Source organism: Thamnophis sirtalis, unplaced genomic scaffold, assembly GCF_051295495.1.
Source record: "Thamnophis sirtalis isolate CommonGarterSnake01/CBP01778 unplaced genomic scaffold, rThaSir2_p1.2 scaffold_14, whole genome shotgun sequence".
Lineage (NCBI taxonomy): Eukaryota > Metazoa > Chordata > Lepidosauria > Squamata > Natricidae > Thamnophis > Thamnophis sirtalis.
The window spans coordinates 29460284-29479304 of record NW_028261394.1 but is presented as its reverse complement, the minus strand read 5'-3'; the positions used below and the strand labels follow the sequence as shown (position 1 = coordinate 29479304).

Genomic DNA, 19021 nt, shown 5'->3' with positions numbered 1-19021 from the left:
GTTGTTGGAAGAAATCTCCTTTTGTGTTTTTCTACTTTACAGGGCTAAATCCTGTAAGGAAGGCAGGAAGGGAACATTCTGGTGGTGTTTCTAACCTAATCTTTACTGCCCTGCTAACAGAAACTGCGTCCCCGGTTAATCCTTATTCCATTGTAACAGCTAAGCGCCCATTGATCTGAGTGATGTTGAGTTGGCCACGCCCACTCAGTCAAATGACCACCGAGCCACACCTACCCAGCTGGTCCTTAGGGCAGAGAACCGGTTGTTGAATTATTTGAATCCCACCACTGACCCCTGGAGCCCATCCCTTCACAAAGCTGCTGATTTATTAAATCTGTCTGTGGATGTATTTATTGATCAAGCTAAAAGGGAAACAAATGGTTTTTCATATCCCCCCCCAAAGGGCTACTATATTAAACTAAAAGTTTAAAGTCCATGTTAACCTCCCCTGTTGCTGGGTTGAAGCTCACAGCGTATGCAACTGCTGAGGCAGCACTGACAGGAGAATTTGGTTCAAGAGCCGCGTTGAAGAAATAGACGGCCTGCTTGCAGTGAGGAGTCCATTGACAATAATCCTGTGTAGAAAAGAACCAAGAACAATCAGGTGGGAAAGTAAGTGAAGGTGCCAAACATCCACAGATGTCATTTTTCTTAGAATATTGGAATAAAGAATAGAACAGAACAGAAAAGAACAGAATAAATATTAGAATAAAGAATAAAATAGAATAGGATAGAAAAGAAAATATGGAATAGGATAATATGGAATAAAATAGAATAGAACTGAACAGACTAGAAGAGTTTGTTCAGTGCTATCATTCATTGAACAATGGCTAAATGAATGATTGTAGGTTGAAGACATTATGACAAGGCCTGTTGACTGCAATGACTTACAGCCAAAATTCTGGTTGTATTTGTAATTATATTTGTAATTAAAAATCTACTCATATTATCGGGGTTTTTTGGTCTACTATAGTATTAATTCAGCTTTTTTCTTTGCATTATATTTTAAATGCCATGATTGTATTGCAACTTACTATGTTTTACAACACAAAGGTATTTTTAGTTCACTCTAAACCCAACAACTGCTCCTGGAAGCCTCCAAGCATCTCGATCGAAATGAGTCCCAATTCAACTTTACGTTCCATCAACTCCAATCTACATCTGTAGTAAATCCTGTTCTCTGTTGTAGGTCCTTAGTAAGCCTGTCCATCCTAACCACGCTGCACAATACGTTCTGCAGAAGCTTCCAATCACACACACTCTGTTTAATTACAACGGCAGATTCACCACCATTAATCTGTCTCCTGCGTTATTTCCGCCAACTACTACAATTGAATTCGTTCCAAATGTGCTCAAAATTACTCACTGGAACGGAGTAGAATTGATGGTCTTTTCTTTTCTATAGAGCAATTTAATATGACGGCTGTCCCAACTCCTTGTGCAGCAGAGTTGAAATAAAACATAACCAACCTTTTCATTGGAATCCTGCACAAGTCCTGTGCTGATGGAAATGTTAGGTGCCAGATGGTATTCCATCCACAGAACGGCTCCGTGACTCTTCGCACACCTGCAAATATATATACATGTATATACACACACACACGCATATATATATAGCTCCTTAAATATTGATTTCCTGCAAACGCTGAAGAACACCGATAGACCAACGCATGCATTATGCAGTGTACAAACTCCTTTTGAAATATGAACAGTATTTTCCTTTATCAGAAATCTAGTTAAAAGGACAAAGATGAGCCTATTTTGAGGGCAAACCTATGCTAAAAGAATTATTTAAAAGGACTGATGGTTTACTTTCCCATTATGTTAAAACCTAAGTCTTAATCAAGATCAAGCACTGTCTGCCAAAAACACTGTCTATTTTTCAGAACTGAAGAGAAAGTTCCAGAGAAATCTTGATACAGGGGTTTTAAAATAATCAGGTAGAAAAAAAAGCATGGAAAGGAACAAGGCAAGGATAATTAACATTAGAAAGTTCTGTTTCCCGGGATGGATAGGAATATAGTTCTCAAAACAATGCTGTTTCTGTTAATACTTCAGGACAATCCGATCTACTGTAAATAATCGCTTTTTGGAAAATGAAGTATTGCTGGAAAACAACAGCTCAGGAGGAAAGAATAGGAAATAATCTATCAGCCAGCCCCAGAAACTAATATATATTGTGTCTTCTTCATTACTTTTCTTAAAAATTGCAAAGGTACCAGAGCTTTCATATGTCTGTTTCATATTTTCAGAATATATGTTTGAAGAGAGAGAGAAGAATTCAAATTATTACTTCAAAGTTTGACTTCATAATGCCTTCAGGAGGTGTTACCAAGAAGACTGATTGTAAGTCCATATTCTCCTTGCTTAAAAGCATGTTTTCTGCCAGTTCTCGGAATGCAACGTTTTCATTACATCTTCTATTTGTCCAGATAGATAGTTAGATAGATAAATAGATAGATAGATAGATAGATAGATAGATAGATAGATAGATAGATAGATAGATAGATAGATAGATGATAGATATAGATAGATGATAGATAGATAGACAGACAAGACAGACAGAAAGACAGTACAAGTACACATTTTACATTACAGACCCTTCAACAGCAAAAGCTATCCATTTCCCGGACTTAGCAAAGTGATACTTCTCCATAGTCGGGCACTCATTGCATCCTAAAATAGTGTCCAAAGGCTTTCGTAACATTGGGAAGATACTGCAATCACACTACAATGTGATGATTTAAAAAACAAAAAACCAGGTCCACCATCTAGGGACTGAAAAGTTTAAGGATTATTAGATGATGCAAAATAACTAAGAATAAGGCATTTCAGCAAGCTAAAAGTCAAGGAATTTGAGGATGAATATAGTGTAGTTAGTAGTTTACTTTATTGTCATTGTACCTCATACAATGAAATTAAATGCCATTTTCAGTGTATGTTATAACTATAAAAATAAAACACAAACACAAATCCTTCAATTGAAAACCCCCTGATATTGCAGTAATATTGCTCTGATATTGCAGCAATATAGTTAGTGCTCTGGGATAGAAACTGTTTTTCAGGCTATTTGCCCTTGTTTTTATTTCCCTGTACCGTCTGCCAGATGGTAATAGTTCAAAAAGAAATGGTGCCCAGGATGAGATGGATTTTTAAGAATGTTTTGAACTTTCTCAAGGCATCAGGAGCTATAAAGCTCTTCCAAAGAGGGGAACCCATGATCCTCTGGGCAATGGCGTTGACTCTCTGGAGCGCTCTCCTATCTGCCACTGTGCAATTGATAACCATACACAGGCGCAGTAAGTTAAAATATTCTATATGGTGCAGCAGTAGGTGGTCACCAGCAGTTTTTCATTCAGTTGTTGTTTCAGGTAGTATCATTTCTGCTGGTCCCTTTAGACCAGGGCAGCAATGTTAGTGCCCCAGGTCAGCTCCTCTTTTAGGACAACACCCAGAAACTTAAAACTGGCCACTTGCTCCACTCGGTCTCCATTGATAAACAAGGGCTGGATGTCTGATCGCTTCCTTCTAAAGTTCACTATAAGTTCCTTGGTCGTATTGGTGTTAAGGACCAAGTTATTGTCTCCACACCACGAAAGAAACCGGTCCACCTCGCGTCGATAGGCAGATCCAGGAAAAAAGAAAATCAAGATCTTTGCGTTAACAATGTTTAAACTGTAAGTTTGGCACATGCTACCTGGCACATTCCCTCCCAAAATACAAGGACTGGAATATTTTTCAAAAGGAAAAGGTTTTGTGAAAGAAATCAAAAGTACTATCCCAAATATATTTTTTTTACTAAAAGATAACTTTGATCTTTGTTTTCCCTTGAAGACATTTCACTTCTCATCCAAGCAGCTTCTTCAATTCTGATTGAATGGTTCCTTCAGTCAGAACTGAAGAAGCTTCTTGGATGAGAAGTGAAAAGTCTTCAAGGAAAAAATCCAGCTGCTTCTTGAAAAGAGTACCTTTGGGACAACCATGACCTGGATAACTGAGAATCTCCATAAGACATTTTGTTGTTTCTGGTTTTAATAGTGTTAGGATGATTTGGGATTTTCTAAAACATTGACATTCCTTGTCGCAAAACAAACCAACCAATCCCAAGAAAGTCCAAATGCTTTTTGTAAAAGCACGTTTAGGAAAACCATGACCTGGATGACTGAGAATCTCCAGAGACATTTAGACTCTGTCTACTTTGCATTAAATGCTTGGTTATTTCCAGATAAAGTGGTTTAATTACCAGAAGGAAATCCTTCCTCATTTGATTTCAGGGAAAAGAATCTCAAAAAGAATATTAAAACTCCCAACTTCTTGCCACGATGAATCACGCGATATTTTCTCAGAAAACTACATTGGATGTTTAAATAAGGATCACGCTGCAGACAAATATTGATTTTTACGGCATATTCCAGCATTTTACAGCTGGTGCAGCAATAACACCATAATTGGGTGCAATGATAACCCCAGACTCTGTATATGTTTCAGAAAGGCATGTTCAGCCAGGCAACAGATGGCTCGTATTTGGAAAGGAGAAATAAACATCGTTATAAATCAAACCATTCATATGGTACCAGATAATTTATACATTATTCATTCAGAACAATATGTCACCTCATATGTGAGAGATTGTTTTCATTAAGCTATGACACTGCAAAAGGAGCTTACTTTTAAGGAAGAGTTCCTTCTAAAGGATCAAAGTCCCTTTTATTTCAGCTCCCAAACATTGTGTCCTCTACCTAGTAAGTGATGGCGAACCTTTTCGACACAGAGTGCTTAAGGAGGAATGCGCATGCACGCACATACATGCCGGTGCACTAGAAATCCAAAGATCAGCTTTCCAGTGCGCACATGGCTGTTTTGGGGGCCATTTTACAGGACATTTGGGGACTGTTTTCAGGCTGTCGTTTCTGGGCCATTTTCAGACTCTTTTTTGGCTAAAAAATGGCCTATAAAACAGCCTGAAAAGGACCCGAAAAACGGTCTGTTTTTTAAAGCAGAAAAGCCGCTGGTGATGGCACGCGTGCCACAGGTTCACCATCATGGACCTAGTAGGTACCGTACTTAGCAGGATACAGAAAAAGATTATTACAGGTAGCTTTCAACTTACTACCACAATGGAGCCCAAAATTTCTTGTTACTAAGCGAGAGCGTTGTTAAGTGAGTTTTCTCCCATTTTATGACCTTTCCTGACTTAGTTGCTGGTTCACTTAGTTGCTAAGTGAACCACGGTAGTCATCAGGCTAATAACACGGTTGTTAAGTGAATCTGACTTCCCCATTGACTTTGCTTATTGGAAGTGTGCAAAAGGGATCACATGACCCCGGGACATGAAGATGAGGCAGCTGCCAAGCGTCTGAATTTTGATCACGTGACCACGGGGATGCTGCAACGACTGTAAATGTGACAAAGGGTCCTAAGTCACTTTTTTTACAGTGCCATTGTAACTTCAAACGGTCACTAAATGAACTGTTATAAGTCAAGAAGTATTTGTAACTCAAATGTACATAAAAATCTGTTTTAAAACAAAGGGCAAACAAAGAATAGAGTAAAATAGAATAGAGTAGAGTAGAGTAAAATACAATAGAATAGAGTAGAGTAGTAGAGTAGAGTAACAGAGTTGGAAGGGAACTTGGAGGTCCATCAAGGAAGGTTTTCAATAATAGACTGGACAACCATTTGTCTGGAATAAGGTTTCCTGCTTGAGGGGGATGGGTGTTGTGGACTAGAAGATCCCCCAGGTCCTTTCCAAACCAGTTATTCTATGTTACGATAAGCTTACTATAATCAATGACAGATACAAGGAACAAACGGCTAATAAAAGACAGGGCTATAAACTCGGGATACAACTTAAGAGCAGGGTTTCCCGGACTGTGAAAATCCCAGCTGGCTGGACTTCAGCTCCCAGAATTCTCAGCAAAGGCCACCCTGAGCGAGGAACTCCAAAAGTTGAAGTCCGCATTGGTGGAAGTCCTCCCAGTTTGGAAACAGTGTCTTGGAGCATCCTATAAAACATTCAATATTGCAGTTTAGTTCCCCCACCCCTTCCCCCGGATACTGACCTTGACAGGTTTAGGATGCCTTCTTCTGTGAGAGGATGTTGTGGTATAGCTTGTTGGAAGTCAAATGTCAGAACCGTGAGGGGATCCGAGGTGGATCTACAAGGGTATTCCCAAAGCGGATGGGGCTCGGCTTCCCGCGATTCTCGGAAGTCTAAGGAATTCTAAAGGACATGGCAAAGAAAACTGGGTCAGTGCCGCAGAATTTAGAAAGAAGAACTCCTTTGAAATTGCACAGTATTGAGGGAGTAGACCAATAGGTGGCTTACTAAGGCGAACGATTAATGACTCAAGACTGTGAAATGTTTTTTATAAAACAGAAAGAATGAGAATAGTTTCAGATTCTAAAGTTTTTGTTTCAGATTCTGAATTTATGGATTGGTTACAGTAAATCCCAAATCACTCTTAAAAAGCCACGAAGGGAACCATTCTAGTTTGGACAATGTGAGACTTCAAGTGGCCTGACCACCATTATTGAATGTTCTACAACCTTGCAATAGGGATGTGGTGGCTCAGATGCTGAGCTTGTCGATCAGAAAGGTCGGCAGTTCTGCGGTTTGAATCCCTAGCGCCGTGTAATGGAGTGAGCTCCCATTAGCACACACACACACCCAGAGTCGGGAACGACTAGCACATATGTATGAGGGGAACCTTTACCTTTATCTTTACTAGTTTGCAATCGTTTTGAAATGATAGCACATAACACAACAGATCCATAATACTTAAAATGTAGATCTAGCCATTAAAAGTGGTCCTTCCCAACCTATAAAATATATGCAAAATACCAGCCCTATTCAAAAGCAAAAAGGCTACAGTATTTGTAAGTTTAGTTTCCATCTCTCTTGCATCAGCCCATGCTGGCTGGGGAATTCTAGGAGTTGAAATCCACAGATTTTGAAGTTTTCAAGGTTGAGAAACCCAGTACAATAGTAATCAGTCAGATGTCCACCAGAACAGGAAAGCAAGAGCCTCTTCCTGGGTCGATGTAAAATGGCTAAGCAGCTTTTATTGGCTACTACATGGATAGGAGACCACTAAGAGATCCCACACCTCTAGGCTGGACAGGAAAGTCAAAGAACATGCAAGAAAACAAGAAGAATGGTTGCAGGAATTGGGAGTGGCTAGTCTGGTGAAAGGAAGGACTAGGGGTGACATGATAGCAATGGGTTGCCACAAAGGAGAGGAGGTCAACCTATTCTCCAAAGCACTAAAAGGTAAGAGAAGAAGCCATGGATGGAAACTAAATGAAGAGAGAAATAAGGTGAAGGTTCCCCTTGCACATATGTGCTAGTCGTTCCTAACTCTAGGGGGCGGTGCTCATCTCCGTTTCAAATCCAGCGCGGTCCAAAGATGCCTCCATGGTCATGTGGCTGGCATGACTAATCGCCAAAGACACACGGAAGCTGTTTTCAGCTTGAGAAAATCTTGCAACCCCCTCCCCCCCAGTTCAAGAGCTGAAGGCTTTCAAAAGATGCAGACTGTTTTCCCAAAAATAAAATGCTTCATCTGGATTGGTGGACAATGGACACTGGGCGGCCTGGGAAAAGGAAAAAGGGGTTTTTGTCATAATGTGCTTGCGACAAAACCTCAAAACTGGCTTTGCTTCTTCTGTGCCTGTATGGATCTGTCATTAAGTTTTACTCTTGGTAATAAAAATGTCCCAGGAGTTTCTTGTTCTCAGGGCAGGGCAAGAAGCAATGGGTGGAAACGAATGAAGGAGAGAAGCAACCTAGAACTAAGGAGAAATTTCCTGACACTGAGAACAATTAACCAGTGGAACAACTTGCGTCCAGAACTTGTGAATGCTCCAACACTGAAGGTTTTAAGAAGAGATTGGATAACCATTTGTCTGAAGTGGTGTAGGGTTTCCTGCCTAGGCAGGGGGTTGGACTAGAAGACCTCCAAGGTCTCTTCTCTTCTCTTTGATTTTCTATTCTATTATTATTCTATTCTTTCTGTTCTCTATTTTATTCTATTATTATTATTCTATTCTTTCTGTTCTCTATTCTATTCTCTATTCTATTTTATTCTATTCTATACTATTTTCTATTCTATTCTGTTCTGCTCTATTCTTTTGCTCTTCTTATTCTTTTGCTCTTCTTATTCTATTCTGTCTCTATTCTTATTCTTTCTCAATTCTTATTCTATTCTACTTTATTCTTTTGCGGTGCATGCCAACAGGACAGGTTTACATTACCTGCTGCTCCTCTAAAGCCAGGAAGACAAAAGTAACCCATCATGTCTGGGTTGACACATTGCGTCAGTCCTCAGGGATCCTGTGGTTTGTTTCATTTTGGTCGAATGCAACCTTAACAAAAACATACAACCCAGGTTTGACCTAATGTGCAACCCAAGTGAACCTGTGGCATATGCACAGGTCCAAAGCAGAGGGCATGACGAGAAAACCGGGAGAGGATCTGTCTTCCTTAATTGGGGAAGGGCTCCGTGTTTGTGCCCTTTTCACAGCAGATTTTGCTGCAACCTCACAGCTGCTAATGTGACTCATTAAAGCCATCATCCCAGACATTTCTAAGTAGTACTTTCCAATAACTACACATTTTTGCAATTAAGTTAATTAGCCCTACGCTCTCCAACAATGAGGGTTGAGGACCTGCAAACCCCTTATTATCGCGAAAAGGATGTGGCACAAAGGTCCTCGTGGGAGGAACTCGGTATTTTAAGCAACATCGTTGAACTTTCGTTTCTCGGCTTAGTTTTGGCTGCGGTGAAGATTTTGATCACCACGACTGTTTTGTATTGTTTCCTTAGAATTGTTACACAATTGCCCCACTGCAGTTTTGTAATTATTTTTAATGGATTACCATATTTTTCAGAGTATAAGACGCACCAAGATTTTGGGGAGGCACATTTTTAAAAAAATAGTTTTTGCACTCTGCAGACCTCCCAAAAACGGCCCATTTTTCACAAAAATGGGCCCCTTTTTTGCCAAAAAAAAAAGGGGGCATGCATAGCCTTTAGGAGGTTTATAGAGTGTTTCTGGGGGGGCAAAATTGAGCAAAAAATGGCCTGTTTTTTACTCATTTCTGCCCTCCCCATCCCCCAGGAGCAGTCCGGAAGCCTCCCAAAGGCTATGCACGGATATTTTGGTGAAGGGGGCAGGATTTCGGGAGACAAAAAATCTTGTATTCAGTGTATGACACACCCAGATTTTCACCCTCTTTTTTGAGGGAAAAAAGTGTGTCTTGTACTCCAAAAAATATGGTAGCACTATTTTTAAAGGCATGGAAGTGTTGCTGTTCTTACATTATTAGGCTTTTTGTGTTTTATTGTGGTTGAGACTCTAGAAAGCATACAGAGAAGAGCAACAAAGATGATTAGGGGACTGGCGGCTAAAACATATGATGAACGGTTGCTAGAACTGGGTATGCCTTGTTTAATTGGATTGACTTGCAAAAAAATGTCTCACTGGATATACCAAAAGAAATGGCTGATGTTTTAAAAATCAACAGGGAAAATACAAGTGATAAACTATGTATTTACCCTATATAATTCTTTCTTATTGGATTTTTAAAAAAAAATAGGCTTGAGGAAGACTCTGCAATGAGAATGGGACCCAGAAGAGATGAAGATAAATCAAATTATATAGCAATATTTGAATGAATTAAGACTTTTAAAAGTAAAAGGAGGTTTATGTGATGACTTTAAAAAACAAAAAACCTTTATAGACACTTTGCCAGGGGGATGGAGAGTTACTAAACTTGTTTATATTTGTTATGTGGAAGGTTGGAAGTCATTTACACATTTCTCTTTCTGTATTATTTTTCTCTTTCTCTTTTTTCCTTTTTCCTTGCACTTTTTACCTCTTTTTCCTTTTTAAAGTTTAGTTTGTATTAGATTTTATTATTGTAATCAAAATTCATCAAGTTTTACATCATGGATTTCATTTAAAATACATGTATTTAATGTTTTCCCATCTTATTGCTAGAAATTGGGAGGGCCGGATGCCATGATCTTAGTTTTCTTAATGTTGAGTTTCAAGCAACTTTTGCACTCTCCTTAGTGACAGATTTTATTTTGCTGGGCTCCAAGATCACCGCAAATGGGGAGGAAAGCTATGGCAAATCTAGACAGCATACTAAAAAGCAGAGACATCACCCTGCCAACTAAAGGGTGTATAGTCAAGGCTCTGGTTTTCCCAGTTGTAATGGATGGCTGTGAAAGTTGGACAATAAGAAAGGCTGAGCATAAAAGAATTGAGGCCTTTGAACTCTGGTGCTGGAGAAGACTCCTGCGAATCCAACCGGTCGGTCCTAGAGGAGATCAATCCTGACTGCTCTTTAGAAGGCCAGATCCTGAAGAGGAAACTCAAATACTTTGACCACCTAATGAGAAGGAAGGACTCCCTGGAGAAGAGTGTCGTGCTGGGAACGATTGAGGGCAAAAGAAGAAGGGGACGACAGAGAATGAGGTGGCTAGATGGAGTCACCGAAGCAGTCGGCATGAGCTTCAATGGACTCCACAGAATGGTAGAGGACTGGAAGTCCTGGAAGAATGGGGTCCTTGGGGTCACAAATGGGTTGGAGATGACTTTGCAACTAACAACAACAATTTAATGTTTCATGCACATTCTAGCTACTACCATGTAAAGGACTAATCTCACCATGTCATGATTCATTTGGCCTTTCACCGGGTGATAACTCACCTTTATCATATCATCCATAATGCGCATATCAAAACCTTCACAGGTACCACAAGGGCTTCGGATTCGCCACAAATCCTGGTGGAGGAAAAAAACAAATAGCTTTTCTCAGCATTGTAAATTCTATTAAAATGCAAAAATTGGTTCACAGTATTAGAAGTCTGCAGTGTCAAATTGTATACTAGAAACTTTATATTTGGCAGAAGTTCTTGGCCACAGTGTGGCTAATTATATAACTGAGGAAGAGAATAGGTTTGCATAGACATTCAAAGATCTCTATAATTATAGAACACATGTAAACAGAGTGAAGAAGACTGTGATGAAATGACTTCGGATACTTCAAGACGAGGCAATTTATTTAGGGAAAACTTCTAGTAAGCTGGTGAAGGAAGGAAGGAAGGAAGGAAGGAAGGAAGGAAGGAAGGAAGGAAGGAAGGAAGGAAGGAAGGGTGGGTCTGAGGGAAGTCCTGCCTTAGCACTTGGCCATACAGGTACCTCCAACATGAGTGATGTCAAGCTGGCTCTGCCCACCCACCTCACCCCTCAAGGTCAAACACAACCCTGTTTGATTATAGAAAGAAAACCAGAGACTTTTCTTTTGGTTTTGATGGAAAAAGATTTGGGGGAAAAATTGGAACTTTGATGTTATACATGTTGGCGACACCAAGACTACTCTACACACAGAAATGGAAGGTATAAAGGTATAAAATAACTTATTTTAGACAAAAGAACTTTGAAACTAAAACAAATTATTACATATCCTTACCTTGAATTCCACAGTCATCAGGTGGAGAGAAGCCGATTGGGGAAGGACAGTCACATCACTGCTGAGATGACTCTCCAATGCCGTCCGGGCATACCAGAAAAATAGATTATGCCATGGCAGCAGGCTCGTAGAGAAAAAGGGCTCAGCGATCAAAAGGGATATCTCAGGGAAAGAGAAGGGGGTGGGGGAGGACATGAATATTTGAACCAGGCCTATGTGGGTAGAAATCCCAGAAAAAAATTTCATCAACAACCCCAACAATCTTTCAACTACTACTTGGTCAATCTCTTCCTATCCTGCAAAGCAGCACAATTATATTCTCCTTGTGGCTAAAAGGAGAGGTATGGCTGCAGTCTTGTTCATTCATTCATTCATTCATTAATTTACTCTTTCATTTCACTCATTGTCTTGAATTGAATTAATGGCCCCTGCAATCATTTCTTGCAGAACGCAGAAATGATCTTCAGGGGAAGGAAATGCAACCGGAGAGCGAGATTTTAACCAATTCTCCCAGAAAGCCTTCTTGGCTCACATTTTCCAAGTCTGGGAAATCCAAATTTAGGAAAATTCCCTAAATTGCTGGGCAAGACTGGCTGAAGATTGAAAGGATCCTCTCCCACCCTGGTTCCTCTTTACATCCGTGGCTTCACCACCCCGGCTTCAAGTGGAGGGAAAGCATGTCAGTAGCACATCCATCACCCAACTGGAATTGCCTGCTCAGATGTCTTACCTTTCTGTCTTCAAAATCAGAGGGGGTTAACAATTCCGGGGGTTTCTCTAGGATTGTAATTTTATCTTCCAAATGGTTGGCCATAAAAATCTTTAGGGGAAAGGGAAGAAAAATGAAAGAAAAACTGTGAATGCTCTTTTGAATAATTTTTAAAAAAATAGTTGGGGCGGGAAAAGCATTCACAATAAATATGACACTTATCAAATGTTGATACCGCCCACTATGCTCTCAGACACTTACTTTTGATTTTTATAAAATATACATATCTATATAGATAAAGCCCAGCATGTAAGATAAGTATAGGCTGCTAATGTTTCATAACCAAGCCTTGGTGGGGAAATAATGAGTCTATGGGAGTTCACCTGGGAGAGAACACTACACTGAAGACACAGTGACTTTGAAAAACAATGCTTTATGTTTGCAAAATCTTGACAAAAAATACTTATTACTTACTTTCTGCATGAGTGAGCGAGAAAGCGAAGAACACTCCAGCGTAAACACCTAAAAGAAGAAGAATGTGAAATTGGCTTCACAGGTGGTATTCAGCCATTTCTGACCAGTTCAGGCGAACTGGTAGCGGAAATTTTGAGTAGTTCAGAAAATCGGCAAATACCACATCTGGCTGGCCCTGCCCCCATCTATTCACTGCCTCCCGAATCCCAGCTGATTGGCTGGGCCTTCTTTTGTTGCCCTGCACAGAAGAATGGAGCTGGAAAGCAGGTTAGTGGGGTGGGGAGGGAATGGGGATTTTGCAGTATCCTTCCTCTGGAGTGGAGAGGGAATGGGGATTTTGCCGTATCCTTCCTCTGGAGTGGAGAGGGAATGGGGATTTTGCCGTATCCTTCCTCTGGAGTGGAGAGGGAATGGGGATTTTGCCGTATCCTTCCTCTGGAGTGGAGAGGGAATGGGGATTTTGCAGTATCCTTCCTCTGGAGTGGGGAGGGAATGGGGATTTTGCAGTATCCTTCCTCTGGAGTGGAGAGGGAATGGGGATTTTGCCGTATCCTTCCTCTGGAGTGGAGAGGGAATGGGGATTTTGCCGTATCCTTCCTCTGGAGTGGAGAGGGAATGGGGATTTTGCCGTATCCTTCCTCTGGAGTGGAGAGGGAATGGGGATTTTGCCGTATCCTTCCTCTGGAGTGGAGAGGGAATGGGGATTTTGCAGTATCCTTCCTCTGGAGTGGGGAGGGAATGGGGATTTTGCAGTATCCTTCCTCTGGAGTGGGGAGGGAATGGGGATTTTGCAGTAGCCTTCCTCTGGCGTGGAGAGGGAATGGGGATTTTGCAGTATCCTTCCTCTGGAGTGGAGAGGGAATGGGGATTTTGCCGTATCCTTCCTCTGGAGTGGAGAGGGAATGGGGATTTTGCCGTATCCTTCCTCTGGAGTGGAGAGGGAATGGGGATTTTGCAGTATCCTTCCTCTGGAGTGGGGATGGAATGGGGATTTTGCAGTATCCTTCCTCTGGATTGGGGAGGGAATGGGGATTTTGCAGTAGCCTTCCTCTGGCGTGGAGAGGGAATGGGGATTTTGCAGTATCCTTCCTCTGGAGTGGAGAGGGAATGAGGATTTTGCAGTATCCTTCCTCTGGAGTACAGAGGGAATGGGGATTTTGCAGTAGCCTTCCCCTGCCATGCCCACCAAGCCACACCCACAGAACCAGCAGTAAAACATTTTTAAATCCCCCCACTGGTTGGCTTCATTATTCTAAACCAGTTTAGAAGGCCTGGGGTGGGATTAAAGCCCACCATGCTGGCTTAGGGAATTCTGGGAGTTGAAGTCCACACATCTCAAAGTTGCCAAGTTTGAAAAAACACAGGGTGATCACAAATGAACAGAACAGAAACGATTTATTCCCTTCTACATTATGTTGGAGCCATTCTGATATTCTTCCTAGAGGTTTCCCGTGTTCCAACAAGTCTTTTCACTGCTTGCAAAGAACAGTGCCCTCAGGTTGGGAACCAAGCATGACACACAAAGTCACAGCTCCCCAGAGAACATCTTTCGGGACATTCTGAGTCTTGCGTAAAGCAAAACGGCTGTTTGTGGGCTGGGACACATTTTCCAAGATTGCCATGTCCTCTGAGAAACCTCACAAAAGAACACCAGCTGTGAGCTCGCCCCGTTCAGGCACAGGCATCTGCTTCACAGGAGCTGATTCATTAAACCAGTAAGACTGTGTCCCTGCATTCAGACTGAGAACGTAGAGAAAGATGCTCTCTGGATAGCTGTGACTTTGTGCATCATCGTTGGCATGCACGCACGCACGCACACATAAATAATATGTATAGAGTCGTGTGTGTGTATCTATAGCTATCTATCTATCTATCTATCTATCTATCTATCTATCTATCTATCTATCTATCTTTATCACTATATCTATCTATCTATCTATCTATCCATCCATCCATCCATCCATCCATCCATCCATCATCTATCTATCTATCTATCTATCTATCTATCTATCTATCTATCTATCTATCTATCTATTATCTATCATCTATCTATCTATCTATCTATCTATCTATCTATCTATCTATCTATCTATCTATCATCTATCTATGATATGTCTGTCTGTCTAACTATCTATCTATCTATCAATGATCTACATCTATACCTCTAACTGTCTGTCTATCTCTCTATCTCTCTATGATATGTCTGTCTAACTATCTATCTATTTATCTATCTATCAATGATCTATATCTATATCTGTCTGTCTGTCTATCTATCTAAGATACGTATGTGTATCTATCTCTCTACATCCATCCATCCATCCATCCATCCATCCACATATCTATCTATCTATCTATCTATCTATCTATCTATCTATCTATCTATCTATCTATCTATCTATCTATCTATCTATATCTCTATCTCTCTATCAATCATGATATGTCTATCTATTTATCTATCAATGATCTATATCTATACCTCTATCTGTCTGTCTATCTCTCTATCTATCTATGATATGTCTGTCTGTCTAACTATCTATTTATCTATCAATGATCTATATCTATACCTCTATCTGTCTGTCTGTCTATCTAAGATATGTATGTGTATCTATCTCTCTCCATCCATCCATCCATCCATCCATCCATCCATCCATCCACATATCTATCTATCTATCTATCTATCTATCTATCTATCTATCTATCTATCTATCTATCTATCTATCTATCTATCTATCTATCTATCTATCTATCTATCCTATCTATCTATACCTATATCTATATCCATCTATACCTAAGTCACGAAAAACTGTCCTAACTCACTTTTTTCAGTGCCATTGTAACATCTAGGAGTCACTAAAAGAACTGTTGTAAGTCGAGGACTACCTGTATACTATATTGATACTGTAAAAAGAAAAAATTAAACAGGACAACTTGGTACCTTTTCTGCTCCAAGGTGATGAGCTAAGACCGGGAGAAGGCTACCATCACTCATGCTCAAGCAGACGCTGTTTGGCTTAAGAACCTTCCAAGAAAACAGAAAACATCTTAGTAGTTTCAACACAAGGAAAAGACTGCAGCATTGATTTGTAAAGACCACAGGTAGCTCCTATTTGATGGCTGTCTAAAACTCTCATCAATCAAGCAGCACTTAACGTATTTCAAGGAAACAAATAGATACATAACTTACAGTAAGCAGACAACGACCTGCAAAAGAAATCCATATCTTCAAGTGATCAGCTCCTGAGAAAATATCCAGCTCACTATGATTTTCTGCAGCAAAATCATAGTTTTCTTCAGAAACGTTTTTTTTTTGCTTGAGGATTTAACCCATTAACTTTTTGCAAAATAAGATTGATTGACAATATGGGCATTCATTCAAACAACTGCCCCTCCCAAATAAATAAGTTGGTAGATTTCTTAGAAGAAGCAGCAGATTGGCATCAAGCTAGAAATTGGGAGACCATGAGTTCTAGTCCTCCCTTAGGCACAAAGCCTAACCTTGGGCCAGTCACTCTCTCTCAGCCCTAGGAAGGTGGCAATGGGAAACCACTTCTGAAATCTTGCCAAGAAATTTGCAAGGACCATTTTAGGCAATCTCCGGGAGTCAACCCTGACTCAAAGGCACAAAAACTAAAAGATTTCTTTAAAACATATCTAGTCTTCCTTCTATTTCTGGGGAATCCTTTCAGGATACCCTAACAAGGAAAACTCTATCCAGTAAGTTCTTATGATATTTTTCTTCATATGATGCTTGTTGCTTGACAAATTAGGATCAATTTTCAATGAATAAACTTTCAAATTTCTTTGCTTCTACCTCTGGTGTCATACAAGAAACATTTTGTCATAAAAATATGAGATCTTTCTATTTTCATATCTGCATGAATAATAGCTTATTGTCTTAGCAAGGTAATGTGCAAAATCACAACAATAAATACGGCTGAGTAGTATGACTATGAAGTTGCATTAATGAATCACCAAACTTCAGACCTTAGAAATTCAGAAATAATGTAGTCTCAAAAATATCTGAGTAAGCTTTACTTAAATCTCAGAAGTTAGGGGGTACAGGTCTAAAGACAAGACAAATCTGATTACAGTTCCTTAGTAAAAAGTGTAACACGGAATTAGCATTACAGAATTCAATCAGAGAATTTAATCTAGTTTGTCAACATTATAGAAGTTACTGTTTTGGTTCAGACTAAACTTAACAATCATACAGTATTTAAATACATGTTTAATAAGGTTAGTGGTTTGCAAAACTCTAATTGTTGTAATAAGCATGTAGATTCATAACCTTTCATTTCTTAATTTTTATTCTACTGTACGTCAAAGGCTTTTAGGATCTGTCATATGAGCTGAAGATTCCGAAGACTTGCAGTCTTAACACATTTGAAAGATGCCAGCTTGGGAAACAATGCTTTGCAGAGACATAGAAAAAGGAAATACTAGTATTGTTCGCAATGGAAAGCTAAATAGAGTTATAGGGATAATTTCCCCAGTGAACAAAGCAACCCAGACATCAAGCCAGGAAGTCATCACAGGTGATTCTCTAAATCTTACCTTCTTCAGAGCTTGAAAATAGCACGATGTGCGGTCCCCGTCACCTAGTTCTCCGAAACGTGGCCGGTTCCACAACAGGTGGGCTTGACACACACACACTGGCCTCTCGATGAGTTCAGAAGTCTTTGATCCTTCATTTCTAAAACTGCAGGATTGGCTATTATTAGCAAAATGACCCCTACCTCTCACATCAGCTCCTAAGGTAAAGGTAAAGGTTCCCCTCGCACATATGTGCTAGTTGTTGCTGACACTAGGGGGCGGTGCTCATCTCCGTTTCAAAGCTGTCTCTGTGGTCATGTGACCGGCATGACTAAACCCTGAAGGCGCACGGAACACTGTTCCCTTCCCACCAAAAGTGGTTCCTATTTTTCTACTTGCATTTTTTACGTGCTTTCGAACTGTTAGGTTGGCAGAAGCTGAGACAAGGAACAGGAGCTCACTCCATTACATGGTGCTAGGGATTCAAACCGACCTTTTTGATTGCCAAACTCAGTGTCTTAGCCACTGAATCCCTTAAATCAGTTCTTACTCGAGCCAAAATTATGGAACAAAGGGATGTTTTACAGGACGCTCAGAATTTCTAGACCGTTGTCCGATGTTCCCTAACAATCTCCCAACTTTCAGAGGTCAAGAAAAGTTTGACACACTTCATTTGATCAACGGCTCCTCTTTCTATTCCCCACCTTGAGTTACCTGCTTTTTTGAAGCTTAAACCACACAGAATAATCATCACGAAAAGCTGTCAAGTCGACGCTCCGGCCTTGGGTCACAGCTTCCTCATTTGGAAGGAAATATACACACTGCATCCAGTGGTCCCTCCACTGAAAACAATGGGAGAAAAGAGTCGTTTGAAAAAAGCAGAGCGAATGAATTGCCAATTACTTCCGCAATGTCGCAGGCGACTTTCGTTGGGGAATTGAGCAGAAAACATGGACTCCAGCAGCAAACAGCAAGATTACTCTTGGTTGGCAAGACCACTGCTTTAGCATTCGTTTTCCAGTTGCCATTTTGCATTTGCTACAGAAGTGCCATTGTGGCAGATCTCCCCCATCCAAATCCGTACAACCTCCAGGGACTGGGACAGAAGCTCAAAGCTTTAGCTGGCTGGCCCAGAGTTGAAGGACATGAGTTGTCTTTCATCAGCATATTGATGATATCAGAACCAAAACAGGCAGATGACCTCACTCATTGGTTTCACGTAAGGTATCCTTATTACCATGAAATACTTGGTGAGGCAACAAAGTGTTAGAAAGCTTACCGGGTTCTCTTCAAAAGTGCTTTGTACCCAATACGGGGCCAACGAGCATTTGATGGACCCACCAGGGTCCATGTCAATCTCCCACCAGGAAAGGACCACTTGAGCTTTGCCAGACTTGACGGGTTTCAGTTTCACTGTGTAGGACGCAGAAGCTCTGCTGACAGGCTTACTGAAATCTATACTGTGGAAAACAGCGAAGTGAAATCAGCTCCTTTTAAATGGCAGATTTTCACCTGGGTGGTTAAGTGTTAAGCAGCATTTATGTATAAGGTAAAGGCTCCCCTCACACATATGTGCTAGTTGTTCCCAACTCTAGAGGACAGTGCTCATCTCCGTTTCAAAGCCAAAGAGCCAGCGCTGTCCGAAGACGTCTCTGTGGTCATGTGGCCAGCATGACTCAATGCCAAAGGTGGACAGAATGCTGTTCCCTTCCCATCAAAGGTGGTCCCTATTTTTCTACTTGCATTTTTACATGCTTTTAAACTGCTAGGTTGGCAGAAGCTGGGACAAGTAATGGGAGCTCACTCCGTTACGTGGTGCT

The 19021-nt window shown here is 40.6% G+C and overlaps 1 protein-coding gene across 1 annotated transcript in view; it reads right to left on the bottom strand.

The window, feature by feature from the left end:
- Positions 1-324: 324 nt before the first annotated feature.
- PRMT7 (protein arginine methyltransferase 7) overlaps positions 325-19021 on the bottom strand; it is a 42242-nt gene continuing 23545 nt past the window's right edge. The window contains exons 8-18 of the mRNA XM_087728664.1: positions 18481-18661; positions 17916-18043; positions 17223-17367; positions 15604-15687; positions 12669-12716; positions 12216-12305; positions 11486-11647; positions 10723-10797; positions 6063-6223; positions 1471-1567; positions 325-575 (exon numbers count right to left, since the gene is read on the bottom strand). Of these exons, the coding sequence (XP_087584790.1) occupies positions 414-575; positions 1471-1567; positions 6063-6223; positions 10723-10797; positions 11486-11647; positions 12216-12305; positions 12669-12716; positions 15604-15687; positions 17223-17367; positions 17916-18043; positions 18481-18661 (1333 nt within the window). The 3' untranslated portion in view covers positions 325-413. The remainder of the gene's footprint in view (positions 576-1470; positions 1568-6062; positions 6224-10722; positions 10798-11485; positions 11648-12215; positions 12306-12668; positions 12717-15603; positions 15688-17222; positions 17368-17915; positions 18044-18480; positions 18662-19021) is intronic.